Source organism: Bombina bombina, chromosome 1 (genome assembly GCF_027579735.1).
Source record: "Bombina bombina isolate aBomBom1 chromosome 1, aBomBom1.pri, whole genome shotgun sequence".
Taxonomy (NCBI): domain Eukaryota; kingdom Metazoa; phylum Chordata; class Amphibia; order Anura; family Bombinatoridae; genus Bombina; species Bombina bombina.
Window position 1 is genome coordinate 614,120,558 of NC_069499.1, and position 21,199 is coordinate 614,141,756.

Consider the following 21,199-nt stretch of genomic DNA (forward strand, 5'->3'; position numbering starts at 1 on the left):
GGGCATCATATCCGTGCTTGCAAATATATATATTAGAAAAAGTGCTTACCCATAATGTTCACTGACTGAGATTACTAATAGTATTATTATATTAAGATCTTTCCTAAAATGTGACAACACTTTTGCAAGTGCATATGAGGGCGAGGAGCTGTACATATACTATGAAAATAATAGGATCTATAGAAATCTGTTGTATGGCCCTGTTGTTCAAATGAATAAACAAAAGACTCTGGTACAGCAGCTAGCAGTAATCTTATACACCTAGGGGGCATCAGTGACCTATAATCGTATTTATGGCGAGAGGTAAGGGGATGAGAAAGAAACAGCTATCGCTGCTTTGACTTGGGGAGTAGAAACATTTTCCAACTGTAATTTGTGAGCGTATATAAGTATGCTAATGTAATATGTCACTATTACAAGGCTGCAGCAACTTATTTCATGAGGGGCTTTAACTATACATATGAAGTAAGGGGTCTATCCTTATATCTAATAGGGATTGTAATGGAATTATACTAGTCATTCTTAGGCTGCTTAGCTATTGAGTATTGAGGGCTGAGCGTTTAAACCAGGTCTAGTAGGAAGCCTAAGTATACATTAAAAGAACAGTAGGAGAGCCTCTCCTCATACAAGTAGGAGGTCAAATCCTAGAGAGTGCAAGGCATAACAAAAGAACTCTGACTTGGGCATAGTACATACAACTTGAATGATGTTAGGTGGTATAAAAAAAAAATAAAAAATCCTCACTACATATTCATAAGAACTACATAAGCTCTCTGAGGATAGGTGCAAATAAGCTTATATAAGCACAGACAATATATGAATACATGCAGGCATATACCATGTGATAAGCTAAAATATACGTATTAAACTTGACTTATATGTGCTAACAGCAATTGTGGGCATAAGTATACCCTAATTAGCATGTGCTTTGTACACTAAAGCTGACTGCGAGCAAGTCAATATAGAATGGGCTATTAAGACCCGCTTGTCATGCTGAGATGTCCGTGGCATTGTCAGATTTGCATAGTCCAGGAAAACTGAAGAGGCAAGCTGCGAAGAATGAGAAATGGGGCCTCTAAACCTGCTTGTGCCCTAGCCTACTCCACATCTCTGAGACTCAGCTGTGAACTGGATGGATCTAAAAGTTCTCTCCCTTTTAGGATGTTGTGATATCGGTCGTCTTACAGCAGAGAGGAGTCTGACTAAGCGTGCGGTCGTCTGGACACTCAGGTGGTATCGTAGCTGTAACTGAATCAAAGTACTTTCTTGAATCTCTTCCATTTTTAGTATCATTAGGCAAGACATAGGAGCTTGCTGTGTGAGAAATTGTCCGGTGTTTTTATCTGGGCCATTTGTGAGAGCCGCAAGAGAAGCGGTTAAGGAAAAATGTAGGGGCCGGTAGGCAGCTTCCTGTGAAAACCTGGGACTGTCTGTTGCGTCCGAATCAAGGGTGCAGGCATGGTCAGAAAGTGTGTCTCTTGTGCGGTCTGCTACTTTACCTGGGCAAGCCAAGGACACTGTCAGTTTTTCGAGCACCGTAGGTGAGAATAGCGCTCCCGGGGCATTTCCTAGGTGATCCGTTACAGCGCTCGGAATGGCAGCTGCAGTCTGCAGGCCCTCAGCCTCACTCCGAGTAGATTGTAGGATTCTAGCATGCTGTTCAGCCATGGTATGCTGGGATAGGATCGGTACTTGGTTATGAATCTCTGATGTCTCAGCATCCATGCTGAGTTCGGCTGGCGGGCTTTTTAATGCTTCAGAGTTATCCCTCTCTCCAGATGGCAGAGCACTTCTACTGCCTATTGCTCGACAGAGTGTAGTGAGATCTGCAAATCCATCGTCCATTTTGGACTCCAGGGATGTAAGAAAGCTCCGTATGGTATATTGTAGGTCCTCCATAATGAGTATCATAGTATAGTAAACAGGCAAGGTATAATAGAGGATCTCTGTTTCGTTAGTCTGCGTCTGTAGAATGAGCGGCAGCTTCTGTCTCCGGGTTATTATAACCGGTCTAAATCCCAATGACCATTATTAAGAGAGTTTAAAACTTCGCCAATATATCTTTAGATAGGTTGTCTTCCTCTTTCAAAGGTATATATAATAAATTTTAGTTAAAAGTCCGTTACTTAAGCCCTTAAATAGATAAATTTTTCAGGAGCTCCAGGAATAGTTTTTTAAGGCCCTCTGACTGAGTGCATGGTGGGAGGTGCCTATTTTCGCGCTCTAATTGCACAGTTGTTTCTTACATTTGAGACATCCAGCTTCCCTGAAGGAGTCCCCTGACATAATGGACCTCTGTAAAGGGTTTTTGTGCCTAAAAAAGTCGTTTTATGGGAAGGTAGGAGCCACAGTAGAGCTGTGGCAGTTTGCTTGTGACTGTTATAACGGTTTTTACCGTTTTTTGCTTCGTTTTTTTAACCTGAGGGGTTAATTATCCATTTGCAAGTGGGTGCAATGCTATTTTAGTCTATTGTATACACTGTAAAAATTTCATAGAGTTTTTTTCACTGTTTTGCAGTTTTTGTGTTTGTTTTTTTCCCTTAAAGGCACAGTACCGTTTTTTATATTCTGCTTTTTCACATTAATTAAAGTGTTTTCAAAGCTTGCTGGTCTCATTACTAGTCTGTTAAACATGTCTGACATAGAGGAAACTCCTTGTTCATTATGTTTAGAAGCCATTGTGGAACCCCCTCTTAGAATGTGTACCAAATGCACTGATGTTACTATAAGTTATAAAGACCATATTCTAGCTTTAAAAGATTTATCACCAGAGGAAATTGACAAGGGGGAAGTTATGCCGACTAACTCTCCCCACGTGTCAGAACCTTTAACTCCCGCTCAAGAAGCGCCAAGTACATCTAGCGGGCCCATTGCGTATACTTTACAAGACATGGCGGCAGTTATGAATCATACTCACAGAAGTATTGTCCAAACTGCCAGGGTTACAAGGAAAGCGAGACAGCTCTGGGACTAGAAAAAATACAGAGCTCTCTGACGCTTTAGTAGCTATGTCCGATATACCCTCACAATGTGCAGAAGCCGAAGAAGGAGAGCTTCTATCTGTGGGTGATTTTTCTGGCTCAGGGAAGACACTTCAACCTGATTCTGATATGTCTACATTTAAATTTAAGCTTGAACACCTCTGCATGTTGCTCAGGGAGGTTTTAGCAACTCTGGATGACTGTGACGCCATTGTAGTCCCAGAGAAATTGTGTAAATTTGATAAATACTACGCAGTGCCTGTTTACACTGATGTTTTTCAATACCTGACAGGTTTTCAGAAATGATTACTAAGGAATGGGATAGACCAGGTGTACCGTTCTCTTCCCCTCCTGTTTTTAAAAAGATGTTTCCCATAGATGCCGCTACACGGGACTTGTGGCAAACGGTCCCTAAGGTGGAGGGAGCAGTCTCTACTCTAGTGAAGCGTACAACTATCCCTGTCGAGGACAGTTGTGCTTTTCTAAACCCAATGGATAAAAAATTAGAGGGTTACCTTAAGAAAATTTTTATTCAACAAGGTTTTATTCTCCAGCCCCTTGCATGCATTGCCCCTGTCACTGCTGCTGCGGCCTTTTGGTTTGAGTCTTTAGACCAGGCTCTACAGGTAGAAACCCCATTGCATGATATCCTTGACAAGCTTAAAGCTCTTAAGCCAGCCAATTCATTTGTTTCTGACGCCGTTGTTCATTTAACCAAACTAACGGTTAAGAACTCAGGTTTTGCTATTCAGGCGCGTAGGGCGCTATGGCTTAAATCCTGGTCAGCTGACGTTACTTCAAAGTCTAAGCTTCTCAACATTCCCTTCAAGGGGCAGACCCTATTCGGGCCTGGACTGAAGGAGATCATTTCTGATATTACTGGAGGAAAAAAAGGTCACGCACTTCCTTAGGATAGGTCCAATAAATTAAGGACCAAACAGCCTAATTTTTGTGCCTTTCGAAACTTCAAGAGTGGCGCAGCTTCAACTTCCTCTAATACAAAACAAGAGGGAAATTTTGCCCTGTCCAAGCCGGTCTGGAGACCTAACCAGGCTTGGAACAAAGGAAAGCAGGCCAAAAAACCTGCTGCTGCCTCTAAGACAGCATGAAAGATCAGCTCCCAACCGGTAACGGATCTAGTAGGGGGCAGACTTTCTCTCTTCGCCCAGGCTTGGGCAAGAGATGTCCAGGATCCCTGGGCGTTGGAAATTGTGTCCCAGGGATATCTTCTGGACTTCAAAGCTTCTTCCCCAAAAGGAAGATTTCATCTCTCACAATTATCTGCAAACCAGATAAAGAGAGAGGCATTCTTACATTGTGTTCAAGACCTCCTAGTTATGGGAGTGATCCACCCAGTTCCAAAGGAGGAACAGGGGCAAGGCTTCTATTCAAATCTGTTTGTGGTTCCCAAGAAAGAGGGAACCTTCAGACCAATCTTAGATCTCAAGATCCTAAACAAATTTCTCAGGGTCCCATCCTTCAAGATGGAGACTATTCAAACCATCCTACCTATGATCCAGGAGGGTCAATATATGACTTCCGTGGACTTAAAGGATGCTTATCTGCACATTCCGATACACAGAGATCATCATCGGTTTCTCAGGTTCGCCTTCCTAGACAGGCATTACCAGTTTGTGGCTCTTCCCTTTGGGTTTGCTACGGCACCAAGAATCTTTACGAAGGTTCTGGGGTCACTCCTAGCGGTCCTAAGGCCGCGGGGTATAGCAGTAGCCCCTTACCTTGACGACATTCTAATACAGGCGTCGAATTTTCAAATCGCCAGGTCCCATACAGACTTTGTTCTGGCGTTTCTGAGGTCGCATGGGTGGAAAGTGAATGAAGAAAAAAGTTCTCTATCCCCTCTCACAAGAGTTTCCTTCCTAGGAGCTCTGATAGATTATGTAGAAATGAAGATTTACCTGACAGAGGCCAGGTTGTCAAAACTTCTAAATTCCTGCCGTGTTCTTTATTCTACTTCTCGCCCTTCAGTGGCTCAGTGTATGGAAGTAATCGGCTTAATGGTAGCGGCAATGGACATAGTGCCGTTTGCCCGCCTACATCTCAGACCGCTGCAACTCTGCATGCTAAGTCAGTGGAATGGGGATTACACAGATTTGTCCCCTCTACTAAATCTGGATCAAGAGACCAGGGATTCTCTTCTATGGTGGTTATCTCGGGTCCATCTGTCCAAGGGTATGACCTTCCGCAGGCCAGATTGGACAATAGTAACGACAGATGCCAGCCTTCTGGGCTGGGGTGCAGTCTGGAACTCCCTGAAGGCTCAGGGCTTGTGGACTCAGGAGGAGACACTCCTTCCGATAAACATTCTGGAACTAAGAGCGATATTCAATGCTCTTCAGGCTTGGCCTCAGCTAGCTGCAGTCAGGTTCATCAGATTTCAGTCGGACAACATCACGACTGTAGCCTACATCAACCATCAAGGGGGAACAAGGAGTTCCCTAGCAATGTTGGAGGTTTCAAAAATAATTCTATGGGCAGAGGTTCACTCTTGCCATCTATCAGCTATCCATATCCCAGGAGTAGAGAACTGGGAGGCGGATTTTCTAAGTCGACAGACTTTTCATCCGGGGGAGTGGGAACTCCATCCGGAGGTGTTTGCACAGTTGATTCAACTTTGGGGCAAACCAGAACTGAATCTCATGGCGTCTCGTCAGAACGCCAAGCTTCCTTGTTACGGATCCAGGTCCAGGGATCCCAAGGCAGCGCTGATAGATGCTCTAGCAGCGCCTTGGTCTTTCAACCTGGCTTAGGTGTTTCCACCGTTTCCTCTGCTACCTCGTCTGATTGCCAAGATCAAGCAGGAGAGAGCTTCAGTGATTTTGATAGCACCTGCGTGGCCACGCAGGACTTGGTATGCAGATCTGGTGGACATGTCATCCCTTCCACCATGGACTCTACCGCTGAGGCAGGACATTCTACTTCAGGGTGGAGATTGAACGCTTGATTTTATCAAAACGTGGTTTCTCCGAATCGGTCATTGATACCTTAATTCAGGCTCGAAAGCCTGTGACCAGGAAAATCTATCATAAGATATGGTGTAAATATCTTCATTGGTGTGAATCCAAGGGTTACTCATGGAGTAAAGTCAGGATTCCCAGGATATTATCTTTTCTCCAAGAAGGATTGGAGAAGGGATTGTCAGCTAGTTCCTTAAAGGGACAGATTTCTGCTCTGTCTTTTCTTTTGCACAAGCGTCTGGCGGATGTTCCAGACATTCAGGCATTTTGTCAGGCTTTAGTTAGAATCAAGCCTGTGTTTAAACCTGTTGCTCCACCATGGAGTTTAAATTTAGTTCTTAAAGTTCTTCAGGGGGTTCCGTTTGAGCCTCTGCATTCCATAGATATCAAGCTTTTATCTTGGAAAGTTCTGTTTTTGGTAGCTATCTCTTCGGCTCGAAGAGTTTCAGAGTTATCTGCCTTACAGTGTGATTCCCCTTATCTGATCTTCCATGCAGATAAGGTAGTTTTGCTTACCAAACCTGGGTTTCTTCCTAAGGTGGTATCTAATAAGAATATCAATCAGGAGATTGTTATTCCGTCACTGTGTCCTAATCCTTCTTCAAAGAAGGAACGTCTATTACACAATCTTGACGTGGTTTCGTGCTTTAAAGTTTTATTTACAAGCTACTAAAGATTTTCGTCAAACATCTGCATTGTTTGTTGTCTACTCTGGACAGAGGAAAGGCCAAAAGGCTTCAGCAACTTCTCTTTCCTTTTGGTTAAGAAGTATATTTCGCTTAGCTTATGAGACTGCTGGTCAGCAGCCTCCTGAAAGAATTACAGCTCATTCCACTAGAGCGGTGGCTTCCACATGGGCTTTTAAAAATGAGGCTTCTGTTGAACAGATTTGTAAGGTGGCGACTTGGTCTTCGCTTCATACTTTTTCTAAATTCTACAAATTTGATACTTTTGCTTCTTCAGAGGATATTTTTGGGAGAAAGGTCTTACAGGCAGTGGTGCCTTCCATTTAAGCGCCTGCCTTGTCCCTCCCTTCATCCGTGTCCTATAGCTTTGGTATTGGTATCCCACAAGTAATGGATGAATCCGTGGACTGGATACACCTTACAAGAGAAAACAAAATTTATGCTTACCTGATAAATTTATTTCTCTTGTGGTGTATCCAGTCCACGGCCCGCCCTGTCATTTTAAGGCAGGTGTTTTTTATTTTTAAACTACAGTCACCACTGCACCCTATAGTTTCTCCTTTCTCTTGCTTGTCTTCGGTCGAATGACTGGAGGTGGCTGTTAGGGGAGGAGCTATATAGACAGCTCTGCTGTGGGTGATCCTCTTGCAGCTTCCTGTTGGGAAGGAGAATATCCCACAAGTAATGGATGAATCCGTGGACTGGATACACCACAAGAGAAATAAATTTATCAGGTAAGCATAAATTTTGTTTTTGCCATCTACCTTCTATATGCAATATTTGCCATGTACAGTATGTTGGTAAAACAACATAGGAGGTAAATGTGTGTATACGGGAACATGTAAATGACGTAAAGAATTACAACAAAGACTTTACTGTTGCCAGACACTTTAATCAGTTTCATTTTACAAGTGTTGGTGTTTTTTCTGTAAGAGTAATTGATGTAGCTAAAACTCCATCGAGAGGTGGTAACAGGTATAAGATTTTTGTTAAAAAATAATTATATTGGATATATAAACTTAAGTCCAGAGTTCCCATGGGCCTAAATTTGGAATGGGATATTAGTTATTTTGTATAAATTTTGATAGTATTAAACATTGTATTCAAGTGATTTTATAGCACACTTATCCTATACAGTCCATATATCCTTGCATCGTCTAGGTGAATTAATGCACTGTTTTTCATATATCCACAGGTTATTGGTGTTCCATAAACTATACTTTGATAGTGACTATATTGGTTTATCACTATTGTGACTTTTTTTTATAGGTTGTGGACACTAACATTTGTGGGCATATTGAATCACGGGATAACTTGTGTAGGTTATGGTTTTATGTGTCAATAATGCATAAAAAAACTTTCAATCTTGTATATGTTTGTTCACTTTAGCTTCTCATCAAGATCTACTTTGGTTTCTTATATGATTTTGAATTGTTGAACCAATTTAATAACTCATTTTGGTGGATGCATTAGTGATTACAAACCATTACTATCAGATATTCTTATGTTATCTCCAATAATTGTAACCATTTGCCAACATGTTTTGTGTATATTATTAATTAATTCTATTTTCTTATTAAATGAATTGGATGATGAATTTGTACGTTATGCTTTTTAATGTTCTTTTTTAGTTATTAATTATGTAGAGAAATTAAGAGTTAATCTGTCTATTACCCGGTACCGCTATTTAAGGCATTATCTGGTGTATTTTCAGCAGTCTATGAGTAAGCGCCACTAGGGGCGCGAAACGCGTCAGACCTTCTTGTCCAAGGTTTGTACTGTTATTTTTAACTTGTTGAAATAAATTTAATGTTTTAACTACACTGCTGTGCTGCTGGACATTGCTCTATTTTTCATTATTTATGCAGTTGGTTTGCCATTTTGAACTGGTATTTGCATCTTTCCTCTGTGTTTTCCTTGTGTTACTGTAGTTTTGGCGTCTGACATCATTGACGTCATTGATGTGGGCCCGGGATCGTGTGCGGCTGGTAAGTTTGAAGTGGCCTCCTTCTTCTGTATGTAAATGATTTACAATGCTCTGATGGCTTGGCCTCAATTGTCCTTAGCCCGGTTTATCAGGTTCCAATCAGACAACATCACCTCAGTGGCTTACATCAACCACCAGGGAGGAACTCGGAGTTCCTTTGTCATAAAGGAGGTGACTCGGATTATTCAGTGGGCGGAAGCTCACAATTGTCTTTTGTCTGCCATCCACATTCCAGGAGTGGACAACTGGGAGGCGGATTTCCTGAGCAGACAGACTTTTCATTCCGAGGAGTGGGCTCTCCATCCGGTGGTGTTCGCGGGAGTTGGACCTGATGGCGTCTCGTCAGAACGCCAAGGTATGGTTCAAGGTCAAGGGATCCTCAGGCTGCTCTGATAGATGCTCTGGCGGTTCCTTGAGATTTCGGTCTAGCATACCTGTTTCCTCTGTTTGCTTTCCTTACACGAGTCATTGCTCGTTTCAAACAGGAGAGAGCGTCTGTAATTCTAATAGCTCCTGCATGGCCTCACAGGATCTGGTTTGCAGACCTAGTGAAGATGTCATCTCTTCCTCCTTAAAGGTTACCTTTAAAGAAGGACCTTCTAACTCAGGGTCCTTTCCTCCATCCAAATCTCATTTTTCTGAAGCTGACTGCTTGGAGATTGAATGCTTAGTTCTGGCTAAGCGTGGGTTTTCTGGGTCATTCATAGAGACCATGATCCATAAGGTATGGCGTAAATACCTTTATTGGTGTGATTCAAAGGGCTTCTCTTGGAGTAGGGTCAGGATCCCTAGAATTTTGTCCTTTCTCCAGGAAGGTCTGGAGAAGTGGTTGTCAGTCATTTCTCTGAAAGGTCAGATTTCTGCATTATCTATTCTTTTATATAAGCGTCTGGCGGATGTGCCATATGTTCAATCTTTTTTGTCAGGCCCTGGTCAGAATCAGGCCTGTGTTTAAACCTGTTGCTCTCCCTTGGAGCCTTAACCTTGTTCTTAAAGTTTTGCAGCAGGCTCCGTTTAAACCAATGCATTCCATAGATATTAAGTTATTTTCTTGGAAGGTTTTTTTTCTTATTGCTAACTCATCTGCTCGGAGAGTTTCGGAACACTCGGCTTTGCAGTGTGATTCTCCCTACCTTATCTTTCATGCAGATAAGGCGGTTCTTCGTACTTAATTGGGTTTTCTCTCAAGGTGGTTTCGGATAAAAATATTAGTCAGGAAATTGTTGTTCCTTCTCTCTGTCCTAATCCTCCTTCTAATAAGGAACATCTGTTGCACAACTTGGATGTTGTGCGTGCTCTAAAATTCTACCAACAAGCGACTAAGGATTTTTGCCAGTCTTCTGCCCTGTTTGTTTGTTCCTCAGGAAAGCATAAGGGTCAGAAGGCTACGGTTACTTCTCTTTCCCTCTGGTTGAGAAGTGTGATTCGTTTGCTTATGAGACTGCTGGTCAGCAGCCTCCTGAGAGAATTACAGCTCATTCCACTAGGGCTGTCTCCTCTTATTGGGCTTTCAAAAATTAAGCTTATGTGGAGCAGATTTGCAAGGCTGCAACTTGGTCTTCTCTGCATACTTTTTCCAAATTTGATACTTTTTCCTTGGCTGAGGCTTCTTTTGGGAGAAAAGTTCTTCAAGCGGTGGTGCATTCTGTTTAGGTCTGCCTGTCTTGTACTCCCTCCCTATTCATTCTGTGTCCTCTAGCTTGGGTATTTGTTCCCACTAGTAATTGGAATGATGTTGTGGACTTTCCATGTCTTAGAAAATAAAACAAAATTTATGCTTACCTGATAAATTTCTTTCTTTCCTGACATGGAGATTCCACGACCCCACCCTTAAGATTAGACAGTTATTTTTTACTAAACTTCATGCACCTCTACACCTTTGTGTTATTCCTTTTTCCATTTCCCTTTGGTCGAATGACTGGGGATTAAGGGTTGGGTGGTGCTCTTTGCCTCCTCCTGCTGGCCAGGAGTGATATTCCCAATAGTAATTGAAATGACGTTGTGGACTCTCCATGTCCGGAAAGAAAGAAATTTATCAGGTAAGCATACATTTTGTTTGTCTGTAGTGTAGCTGCCCCCACTCAATACCCTACCCCCTCCCAGATCCCTTTCCCAATATTTATTACCCCCTCTCCCTCCTTCCTTTTCATATGTACCATAGTGTAGCAGTCCCACCCGCTCCCCCCCTCCCCCCCACGCCACAGAGTCTCTCTCTGCATCGGATGCTTAAAAAAGGGTATTGCAGGATCCCTCAATATCAACGCATTACTGCAATACCCTGAAAGCGGCTGGAAGTGATCATGATCACTTTCAGCACTTGAAAACCCTGAGGACGTGCAGGGTACGTCCTTGGTCATTAACGACCGTTTTTTGTAGAACGTACCCTGCACGTCCTTGGTTGTTAAGGGGTTAAATACCTTTTTTCCCCCTCTCCTATTCTTTCTCTGTCTCTTTCTTTTTCTGGTGCCTTGACAATTCCACTCTCATCTTCTTCCTCTTTGAATTTCTATCCATCCGCTCACTGATTTACAAAAATTTTTTTTGTCTTTAGTGCCATGGAATATCAGTGGAAGGTTATGTTCTCCCTTCTTCCAGCACCCGTGAGGTAAGACATACAAAGGAACTAAGAGAAATATCACACAATAAAACCTGATTATCTGTTTGACCGCAATACAAATCATTTCAAACCAATTAAAATAATAGCAGGAGTGGAATGAAATGAGGAATTATGTAAAGCAACATTTCATGTAAAATATTAAAGGGACACTGAACCCAATTTTTTTCTTTCGTGATACTGATAGAGCATGCAATTTTAAGCAACTTTCTTATTTACACCTATTATCAATTTTTTTTCGTTCTCTTGCTTTCTTTATTTAAAAAAAAAAGGGCATCTAAGCTATTTTTTTTTCAGAACCATGGAAAACACTTGTTTATTGGTGGGTGAATTTATCCACCAATCGGCAAGAACAACCCAGTTTGTTCACCAAAAATGGTCCGGCATCTAAACTTACATCCTTGCATTTCAAATAAAGATACCAAGAGAATGAAGACAATTTGATAATCGGAGTCAATTAGAAAGTTGCTTAAAATTGCATGCTCTATCTGAATCACAAAAGAAAAAATGTATGCTGGGAATTCTCATTTTTCTGTTTATCATAGGATTCATTCCAGATTTCACTGAAAAAAAAACATATTTATATTTGACTACTTAAAGGGACATTGCAGCCAAAATTGTTTTGTACATGGATGCATTTAACTTCTTAATAGAAACATTTTTGTAATTTTTTTTTTTTAAGAATGTATTTATTATCCAACAGAGTACACAAAATAAATTAAGCACATTTGCTTTACCATTGCACCTTGCAGGGTATATCATATACTAAAACAATATCTCACTGAGAAAAAGAACATAGACCTATAATCAAAATCATGGGTTAATAACAAACATCATAGTAAACCTTGAGATAAAAAAGAAATAACAGTATACTTGTTGGAAGCTTTTATACTAAATCAGCAGACAACTAAGGAGAGGGGGAAAAAGTGCTTCTCTCTCTACTCCCCATCTCTCACCCCTGACCTTGGTAGTTGTTAAAAACCAGAACATAGCCCTTGTAAGACCGAAAACTTTGATTTCTTATAAACTTTACTTAAAAAACATACGGTAGGCTTCTGAATAACCAGAGGAGCTAGGATTTGTTGCTGTATTTTACGAGAATATACAATAATTATTGGGCTCCAAATTTTAAAGAGTTCTTCAGCCCTGTCTTTAAAATAAAAAAAGGTATTATATGATTCAAAAACTAATTGTTGAAGAAGCAAATTGCGGAAGTTGGAAAATCTCAGAGGAAGCGGGTCCTTCCAATTTTTCAAAATCAAAAGTCTAGTCACCATAATTATAGTATTCAATAATCTAATATTATTTGGTTTAACCATTACTAGTTAGGCTGAATAAGGAAAATTACATGATAGGCTTGAAGTTTGAAACTATCTTGCTAGAGCTTTCCATACCAGTGATTAATTTTTCCCCAGAATTGATATATTTTTGGACAGTAAAAAAAACATATGTAAAATATCTGCGTTTGCCAAACGTTATTTAAGGCAGGACTGTTTAATAGCTAAAGAAAATTGAGATAATCTAAAAGGGGTTAGATATGCGTTCTGTAATAGCTTAGTATGTGATTCTTTCCAACTAACTGAAATATTTAATTTTTCTAGTACAGCAAAACTGTAATTTAATATGGAACTACTCAAAACCGGGGAAAAACTGTAACCAAAAAGTGACCAGTTTGTGAAAAAGCATTTGTCCCTGTTTAGCTAGCATAATATTATATAAGAGAGAAATTGTAAACTTGCCTGCAGCAAACTTTTTGATACACTCATTAATCTCAGACCATTGATAACCACCATCATAGCCACAGTCTTGGGATTTAATGTAATACTAGAACAGTTTGTAGCTCAGCTCCACTGTCAGGTGCAGGCCAAAAAGGGTGCTGTATTCCCTTGACTCACAATAAATCCACAGAAGAAGGCAGCACCTTGCAGTATAAAAAATATCTTTATTTCCACATGCTGGAATAAAACAGTGACGTTTCGGGTGGAACACCCTTAATCATACAAAGCTAAAACACACTGTTCAAACCTTATAAAGGCCTACCTGTGCACAGGTGTTCAATTAACATTTCTCAACACTTCCACCTAGTGGTTACTCACTTAATTACATCTATATTAGAACTTAATGTTCTCATTTCACCTTGGTGCAAGATAGAATTAAAATCAATACAAAAGATGTATACATATGCAAAACAATGACATATACAGACACCAATGTACTTTCAACCAAATAAATTATTGATAGACAAATTATTGAAAATTATTAAAAAAAACATTTTGTTGAAAAACACTTGCAGCAAATTTGGGGAAAAACAGTTGCAGCAAATTAGATGAAAAACTATTGCAGCAAATTTGACATTTCATGACTCAAAATGATTACAAAAATAGTTGCAAAAATGATTATAAAAATAGAGTATAATCCAATTCTTTATTTAAACCCAAGGGTTGCATTGCATTGAGTTTGTAAATACAAAATGCCTCTTTCTTTTTTAGCATTAACTCTCTATTACCCCCCCCCCGTCTGGGACGTGGCATTGCATCAATGATTTGAAAACGGACCTGACTAATGTTGTGGCCACATTGGATAAAATGTCCTGACACTGGTGCCTCTAGATTTCCACATCTGATATTGCTTTTGTGTTGTACTATCCTATCACGGACACGACGTGTCGTCTCGCCAATGTAAATTTTTCCACATGGACATTTTATAAGATAGATAGCAAAAGCAGTATCACATGTGTAAAAACCTTTTATCAAGAATTTCTTACCAGTGAGAGGGTGTACAAATTGAGGGCCTTTGATCATTGAATTGCAGTTGCCACATCACAGACAAGGATAACACCCATAGTTTCTATCAGATATGTAGCTCTGCTGTTTTTTATTTGCACTTCCAATATCTGTATGTATAAGCTCATCTCTGAGATTTCTCCTTCTTCTATAGGCAGGCATGGGGGGTACTGCAAATTCAGCAACACCTGGATGGCAACCCTGTAGGATACGCCAGTGTTTTCTCCAACATAGGTGTGTCCGGTCCACGGCGTCATCCTTACTTGTGGGATATTCTCCTCCCCAACAGGAAATGGCAAAGAGCCCAGCAAAGCTGGTCACATGATCCCTCCTAGGCTCCGCCTACCCCAGTCATTCTCTTTGCCGTTGTACAGGCAACATCTCCACGGAGATGGCTTAGAAAGATCCTATGGATAAAAAATTAGAAGGTCTGCTAAAGATGTTTGTTCAGCAAGGTTCCCTTCTACAACCAATTGCATGCATTGTCCCTGTCACTGCAGCCGCGTGTTTCTAGTTTGATGAGCTAGGAAAGGCGATTATTAGTAATTCTTCTTCTTATGAGGAGATTATGGACAGAATTCGTGCTCTTAAATTGGCTAATTCTTTCACCCTAGACGCCACCTTGCAATTGGCTAGGTTAGCGGCGAAAAAATTCTGGGTTTGCTATTGTGGCGCAGAGCGCTTTGGTTAAAATCTTGGGCAGCGGATGCGTCTTCCAAGAACAAATTGCTTGACATTCCTTTCAAGGGGAAAACACTCTTTGGCCCTGACTTGAAAGAGATTATCTCTGATATCACTGGGGGCAAGGGCCACGCCCTTCCTCAGGATAGGTCTTTTCAAGACCAAAAATAAACCTAAGTTTCGTCCCTTTCGCAGAAACGGATCAGCCCCAAGGGCTACGTCCTCTAAGCAGGAAGGTAATACTTCTCAAGCCAATCCAGCCTGGAGACCTATGCAAGGCTGGAGCAAAGGAAAGCAGGCCAGGAAACCTGCCACTGCTACCAAGACAGCATGAAATGCGGGCCCCCGATCCGGGACCGGATCTGGTGGGGGGCAGACTCTCTCTCTTCGCTCAGGCTTGGGAAAGAGATGTTCTGGATCCTTGGGCGCTAGAAATAGTCTCCCAAGGTTATTCTCTGGAGTTCAAGGGGCTTCCTCCAAGGGGGAGGTTCCACAGGTCTCAGTTGTCTTCAGACCACATAAGAAGACAGGCATTCTTACATTGGGTAGAAGACCTGCTAAAAATGGGAGTGATTCATCCTGTTCCATTAGGAGAACAAGGGATGGGGTTCTACTCCAATCTGTTCATAGTTCCCAAAAAAGAGGGAACGTTCAGACCAATCTTAGATCTCAAGATCTTGAACAAGTTTCTCAAGGTTCCATCGTTCAAGATGGAAACCATTCGAACACTTCTTCCTTCCATCCAGGAAGGTCAATTCATGACCAAGGTGGATTTCAAGGATGCGTATCTACATATTCCTATCCACAAGGAACATCATCGGTTCCTAAGGTTTGCATTCCTGGACAAGCATTTCCAGTTCGTGGCATTTTCTTTCGGATTAGCCACTGCTCCTAGGATTTTCTCATAGGTACTAGGGTCCCTTCTGGCGGTGCTAAGACCAAGGGGCATTGCTGTAGTACCTTACTTGGACGACATTCTGATTCGAGCGTCGTTCCTTCCTCAAGTAAAGGCTCACACGGACATTGTCCTGGCCTTTCTCAGATCTCACGGATGGAAAGTGAACGTGGAAAAGAGTTCTCTATCTCCGTCAACGAGGGTTCCCTTCTTGGGAACTATAATAGACTCCTTAGAAATGAGGATTTTTCTGACAGAAGCCAGAAAAACAAAACTTCTAGACTCTTGTCGGATACTTCATTCCGTTCCTCTTCCTTCCATAGCGCAGTGCATGGAAGTGATAGGTTTGATGGTAGCGGCAATGGACATAGTTCCTTTTGTGCGCATTCATCTAAGACCATTACAACTGTTCATGCTCAGTCAGTGGAATGGGGACTATTCAGACTTGTCTCCGAAGATACAAGCAAATCAGAGAACCAGAGACTCATTCCGTTGGTGGCTGTCCCTGGACAACCTGTCACAAGGGATGACCTTCCGCAGACCAGAGTGGGTCATTGTCACGACCGACGCCAGTCTGATGGGCTGGGGCGCGGTCTGGGGATCCCTGAAAGCTCAGGGTCTTTGGTCTCGGGTAGAATCTCTTCTACCGATAAATATTCTGGAACTGAGAGCGATATTCAATGCTCTCAAAGCTTGGCCTCAGCTAGCGAGGGCCAAGTTCATACATCAACCATCAGGGGGGAACAAGGAGTTCCCTAGCGATGGAAGAAGTGACCAAAATCATTCTATGGGCGGAGTCTCACTCCTGCCACCTGTCTGCTATCCACATCCCAGGAGTGGAAAATTGGGAAGCGGATTTTCTGAGTCGTCAGACATTGCATCCGGGGGAGTGGGAACTCCATCCGGAAATCTTTGCCCAAGTCACTCAACCGTGGGGCATTCCAGACATGGATCTGATGGCCTCTCGTCAGAACTTCAGAGTTCCTTACTACGGGTACAGATCCAGGGATCCCAAGGCGGCTCTAGTGGATGCACTAGTAGCACCTTGGACCTTCAAACTAGCTTATGTGTTCCCGCCGTTTCCTCTCATCCCCAGGCTGGTAGCCAGGATCAATCAGGAGAGGGCGTCGGTGATTTTGATAGCTCCTGCGTGGCCACGCAGGACTTGGTATGCAGATCTGGTGAATATGTCATCGGCTCCACCATGGAAGCTACCTTTGAGAGACCTTCTTGTTCTAGGTCCGTTCGACCCACTCCAGCTGACTGCTTGGAGATTGAACGCTTGATCTTATCAAAGCGAGGGTTCTCAGATTCTGTTATTAATACTCTTGTTCAGGCCTGAAAGCCTGTAACCAGAAAAATTACCACATAATTTGGTATATCTGTTGGTGTGAATCTGCAGGATTCCCTTGGGACAAGGTTAAGATTCCTAAGAGTCTATCCTTCCTTCGAGAAGGATTGGAAAAAGGATTATCTGCAAGTTCCTTGATGGGACAGATTTCTGCCTTGTCTGTGTTACTTCACAAAAAGCTGGCAGCTGTGCCAGATGTTCTAGCCTTTGTTCAGGCTCTGGTTAGAATCAAGCCTGTTTACAAAATTTTGACTCCTCCTTGGAGTCTCAACCTAGTTCTTTCAGTTCTTCAGGGGGTTCCGTTTGAACCCTTACATTCCGTTGATATTAAGTTATTATCTTGGAAAGTTTTGTTTTTGGTTGCAATTTCTTCTGCTAGAAGAGTTTCAGAATTATCTGCTCTGCAGTGTTCTTCTCCTTATCTGGTGTTCCATGCAGATAAGGTGGTTTTGCGTACTAAACCTGGTTTTCTTCCAAAAGTTGTTTCTAACAAAAACATTAACCAGGAGATAGTTGTGCCTTCTTTGTGTCCTAATCCAGTTTCAAAGAAGGAACGTTTGTTGCACAACTTGGATGTAGTTCGTGTTCTCAAATTTTACTTAGCAGCTACTAAGGATTTCAGACAAACTTTGTCTTTGTTTGTTGTTTATTCTGGTAAACGGAGAGGTCAAAAAGCAACTTCTACCTCTCTCTCCTTCTGGATTAAAAGCATTATCCGATTGGCTTATGAGACTGCCGGACGGCAGCCTCCTGAAAGAATCACAGCTCACTCCACTAGGGCTGTGGCTTCCACATGGGCCTTCAAGAACGAGGCTTCTGTTGATCAGATATGTAAGGCAGCGACTTGGTCTTCACTGCACACTTTTTCTAAATTTTACAAATTTGATACTTTTGCTTCTTCTGAGGCTATTTTTGGGAGAAAGGTTTTGCAAGCCGTGGTGCCTTCCATTTAGGTGACCTGATTTGCTCCCTCCCTTCATCCGTGTCCTAAAGCTTTGGTATTGGTTCCCACAAGTAAGGATGACGCCGTGGACCGGACACACCTATGTTGGAGAAAACAGAATTTATGTTTACCTGATAAATTACTTTCTCCAACGGTGTGTCCGGTCCACGGCCCGCCCTGGTTTTTTTAATCAGGTCTGATAATTTATTTTCTTTAACTACAGTCACCACGGTAACATATGGTTTCTCCTATGCAAATATTCCTCCTTAACGTCGGTCGAATGACTGGGGTAGGCGGAGCCTAGGAGGGATCATGTGACCAGCTTTGCTGGGCTCTTTGCCATTTCCTGTTGGGGAGGAGAATATCCCACAAGTAAGGATGACGCCGTGGACCGGACACACCGTTGGAGAAAGTAATTTATCAGGTAAACATAAATTCTGTTTTTTTAGTACACTCATAATTTCACTACCGTGGTTATTGTGATCCATAACCATTACCATACGTTTATCTTCCTTTTTTGGTGTTTGATCTTTTTTAGATTGTACTTTAACTAGTTCATTCTGAACCAACACTGCAGGGTAACCCCTATTCTCAAACTTCTTTGCCATATTGTGTAATCTCTTCTGCAATCTATCTTCTTCTGATACAATGCGTTGTACCCTTAGGAACTGACTCCTAGGTAATGACCCAACTGTACTTCTAGGATGGAAACTTTGATAGTGTAACAAGCCATTCTTATCAGTAGGTTTTACATATAAGTCTGTACAGACCTTACCATCTTTTAGATATACTGTGGTGTCTAAGAAGTCAACCTGTATTTCACTTGCATTGAGACAAAATTTAATGGAGTCAGTGCTACAATTGAGCTCAGCGACAAATTCCTCCAGGGTTCCAATGTCGCCACACCCTGGAGGAATTTGTCGCTGAGCTCAATTGTAGCACTGACTCCATTAAATTTTGTCTCAATGCAAGTGAAATACAGGTTGACTTCTTAGACACCACAGTATATCTAAAAGATGGTAAGGTCTGTACAGACTTATATGTAAAACCTACTGATAAGAATGGCTTGTTACACTATCAAAGTTTCCATCCTAGAAGTACAGTTGGGTCATTACCTAGGAGTCAGTTCCTAAGGGTACAACGCATTGTATCAGAAGAAGATAGATTGCAGAAGAGATTACACAATATGGCAAAGAAGTTTGAGAATAGGGGTTACCCTGCAGTGTTGGTTCAGAATGAACTAGTTAAAGTACAATCTAAAAAAGATCAAACACCAAAAAAGGTATGGTAATGGTTATGGATCACAATAACCACGGTAGTGAAATTATGAGTGTACTAAAAAAACACTGGCGTATCCTACAGGGTTGCCATCCAGGTGTTGCTGAAGTTGCAGTACCCCCCATGCCTGCCTATAGAAGAAGGAGAAATCTCAGAGATGAGCTTATACATACAGATATTGGAAGTGCAAATAAAAAACAGCAGAGCTACATATCTGATAGAAACTATGGGTGTTATCCTTGTCTGTGATGTGGCAACTGCAATTCAATGATCAAAGGCCCTCAATTTGTACACCCTCTCACTGGTAAGAAATTCTTGATAAAAGGTTTTTACACATGTGATACTGCTTTTGCTATCTATCTTATAAAATGTCCATGTGGAAAAATTTACATTGGCGAGACGACACGTTGTGTCCGTGATAGGATAGTACAACACAAAAGCAATATCAGATGTGGAAATCTAGAGGCACCAGTGTCAGGACATTTTATCCAATGTGGCCACAACATTAGTCAGGTCCGTTTTCAAATCATTGATGCAATGCCACGTCCCAGACGGGGGGGGGGGGGTAATAGAGAGTTAAAGGGACAGTCTACACCAGAATGTTTATTGTTTTAAAAGATAGATAATCCCTTTATTACCCATTAACCAGTTTTGCATAACCAACACAGTTATAATAATATACTTTCTCCAACATAGGTGTGTCCGGTCCACGGCGTCATCCTTACTTGTGGGATATTCTCTTCCCCAACAGGAAATGGCAAAGAGCCCAGCAAAGCTGGTCACATGATCCCTCCTAGGCTCCGCCTACCCCAGTCATTCTCTTTGCCGTTGTACAGGCAACATCTCCACGGAGATGGCTTAGAGTTTTTTAGTGTTTAACTGTAGTTTTTATTATTCAATCAAGAGTTTGTTATTTTGAAATAGTGCTGGTATGTACTATTTACTCTGAAACAGAAAAGAGATGAAGATTTCTGTTTGTATGAGGAAAATGATTTTAGCAACCGTCACTAAAATCCATGGCTGTTCCACACAGGACTGTTGAGAGCAATTAACTTCAGTTGGGGGAACAGTGAGCAGTCTCTTGCTGCTTGAGGTATGACACATTCTAACAAGACGATGTAATGCTGGAAGCTGTCATTTTCCCTCTGGGATCCGGTAAGCCATGTTTATTACGATTGTAAATAAGGGCTTCAAAAAGGGCTTATTAAGACTGTAGACTTTTTTTGGGCTAAATCGATTGATTATTAACACATATTTAGCCTTGAGGAATCATTTTATCTGGGTATTTTGATATAATAATATCGGCAGGCACTGTTTTAGACACCTTATTCTTTAGGGGCTTTCCCAAAGCATAGGCAGAGACTCATTTTCGCGCCGGTGTTGCGCACTTGTTTTTGAGAGGCATGGCATGCAGTCGCATGTGAGAGGAGCTCTGATACTTAGAAAAGACTTTCTGAAGGCATCATTTGGTATCGTATTCCCCTTGGGGCTTGGTTGGGTCTCAGCAAAGCAGATACCAGGGACTGTAAAGGGGTTAAAGTTCAAAACGGCTCCGGTTCCGTTATTTTAAGGGTTAAAGCTTCCAAATTTGGTGTGCAATACTTTTAAGGCTTTAAGACACTGTGGTGAAAATTTGGTGAATTTTGAACAATTCCTTCATGTTTTTTCGCATTTGCAGTAATAAAGTGTGTTCAGTTTAAAATTTAAAGTGACAGTAACGGTTTTATTTTAAAACGTTTTTTGTACTTGTTATCAAGTTTATGCCTGTTTAACATGTCTGAACTACCAGATAGACTGTGTTCTGAATGTGGGGAAGCCAGAATTCCTATTCATTTAAATAAATGTGATTTATGTGACAATGACAATGATGCCCAAGATGATTCCTCAAGTGAGGGGAGTAAGCATGGTACTGCATCATTCCCTCCTTCGTCTACACGAGTCTTGCCCACTCAGGAGGCCCCTAGTACATCTAGCGCGCCAATACTCCTTTCTATGCAACAATTAACGGCTGTAATGGATAAT

The 21,199-nt window shown here is 41.6% G+C and overlaps 1 protein-coding gene across 5 annotated transcripts in view; it reads left to right on the forward strand.

Annotated features, from left to right (window-relative positions):
* PHKA1 (phosphorylase kinase regulatory subunit alpha 1) overlaps positions 1–21,199 on the forward strand; it is a 473,866-nt gene that overhangs the window by 430,251 nt on the left and 22,416 nt on the right. For all 5 annotated transcript variants that reach the window (XM_053698997.1, XM_053698999.1, XM_053699000.1 and 2 more), the window contains one exon: positions 11,184–11,237. In XM_053698997.1, the coding sequence (XP_053554972.1) occupies positions 11,184–11,237 (54 nt within the window). The remainder of the gene's footprint in view (positions 1–11,183; positions 11,238–21,199) is intronic.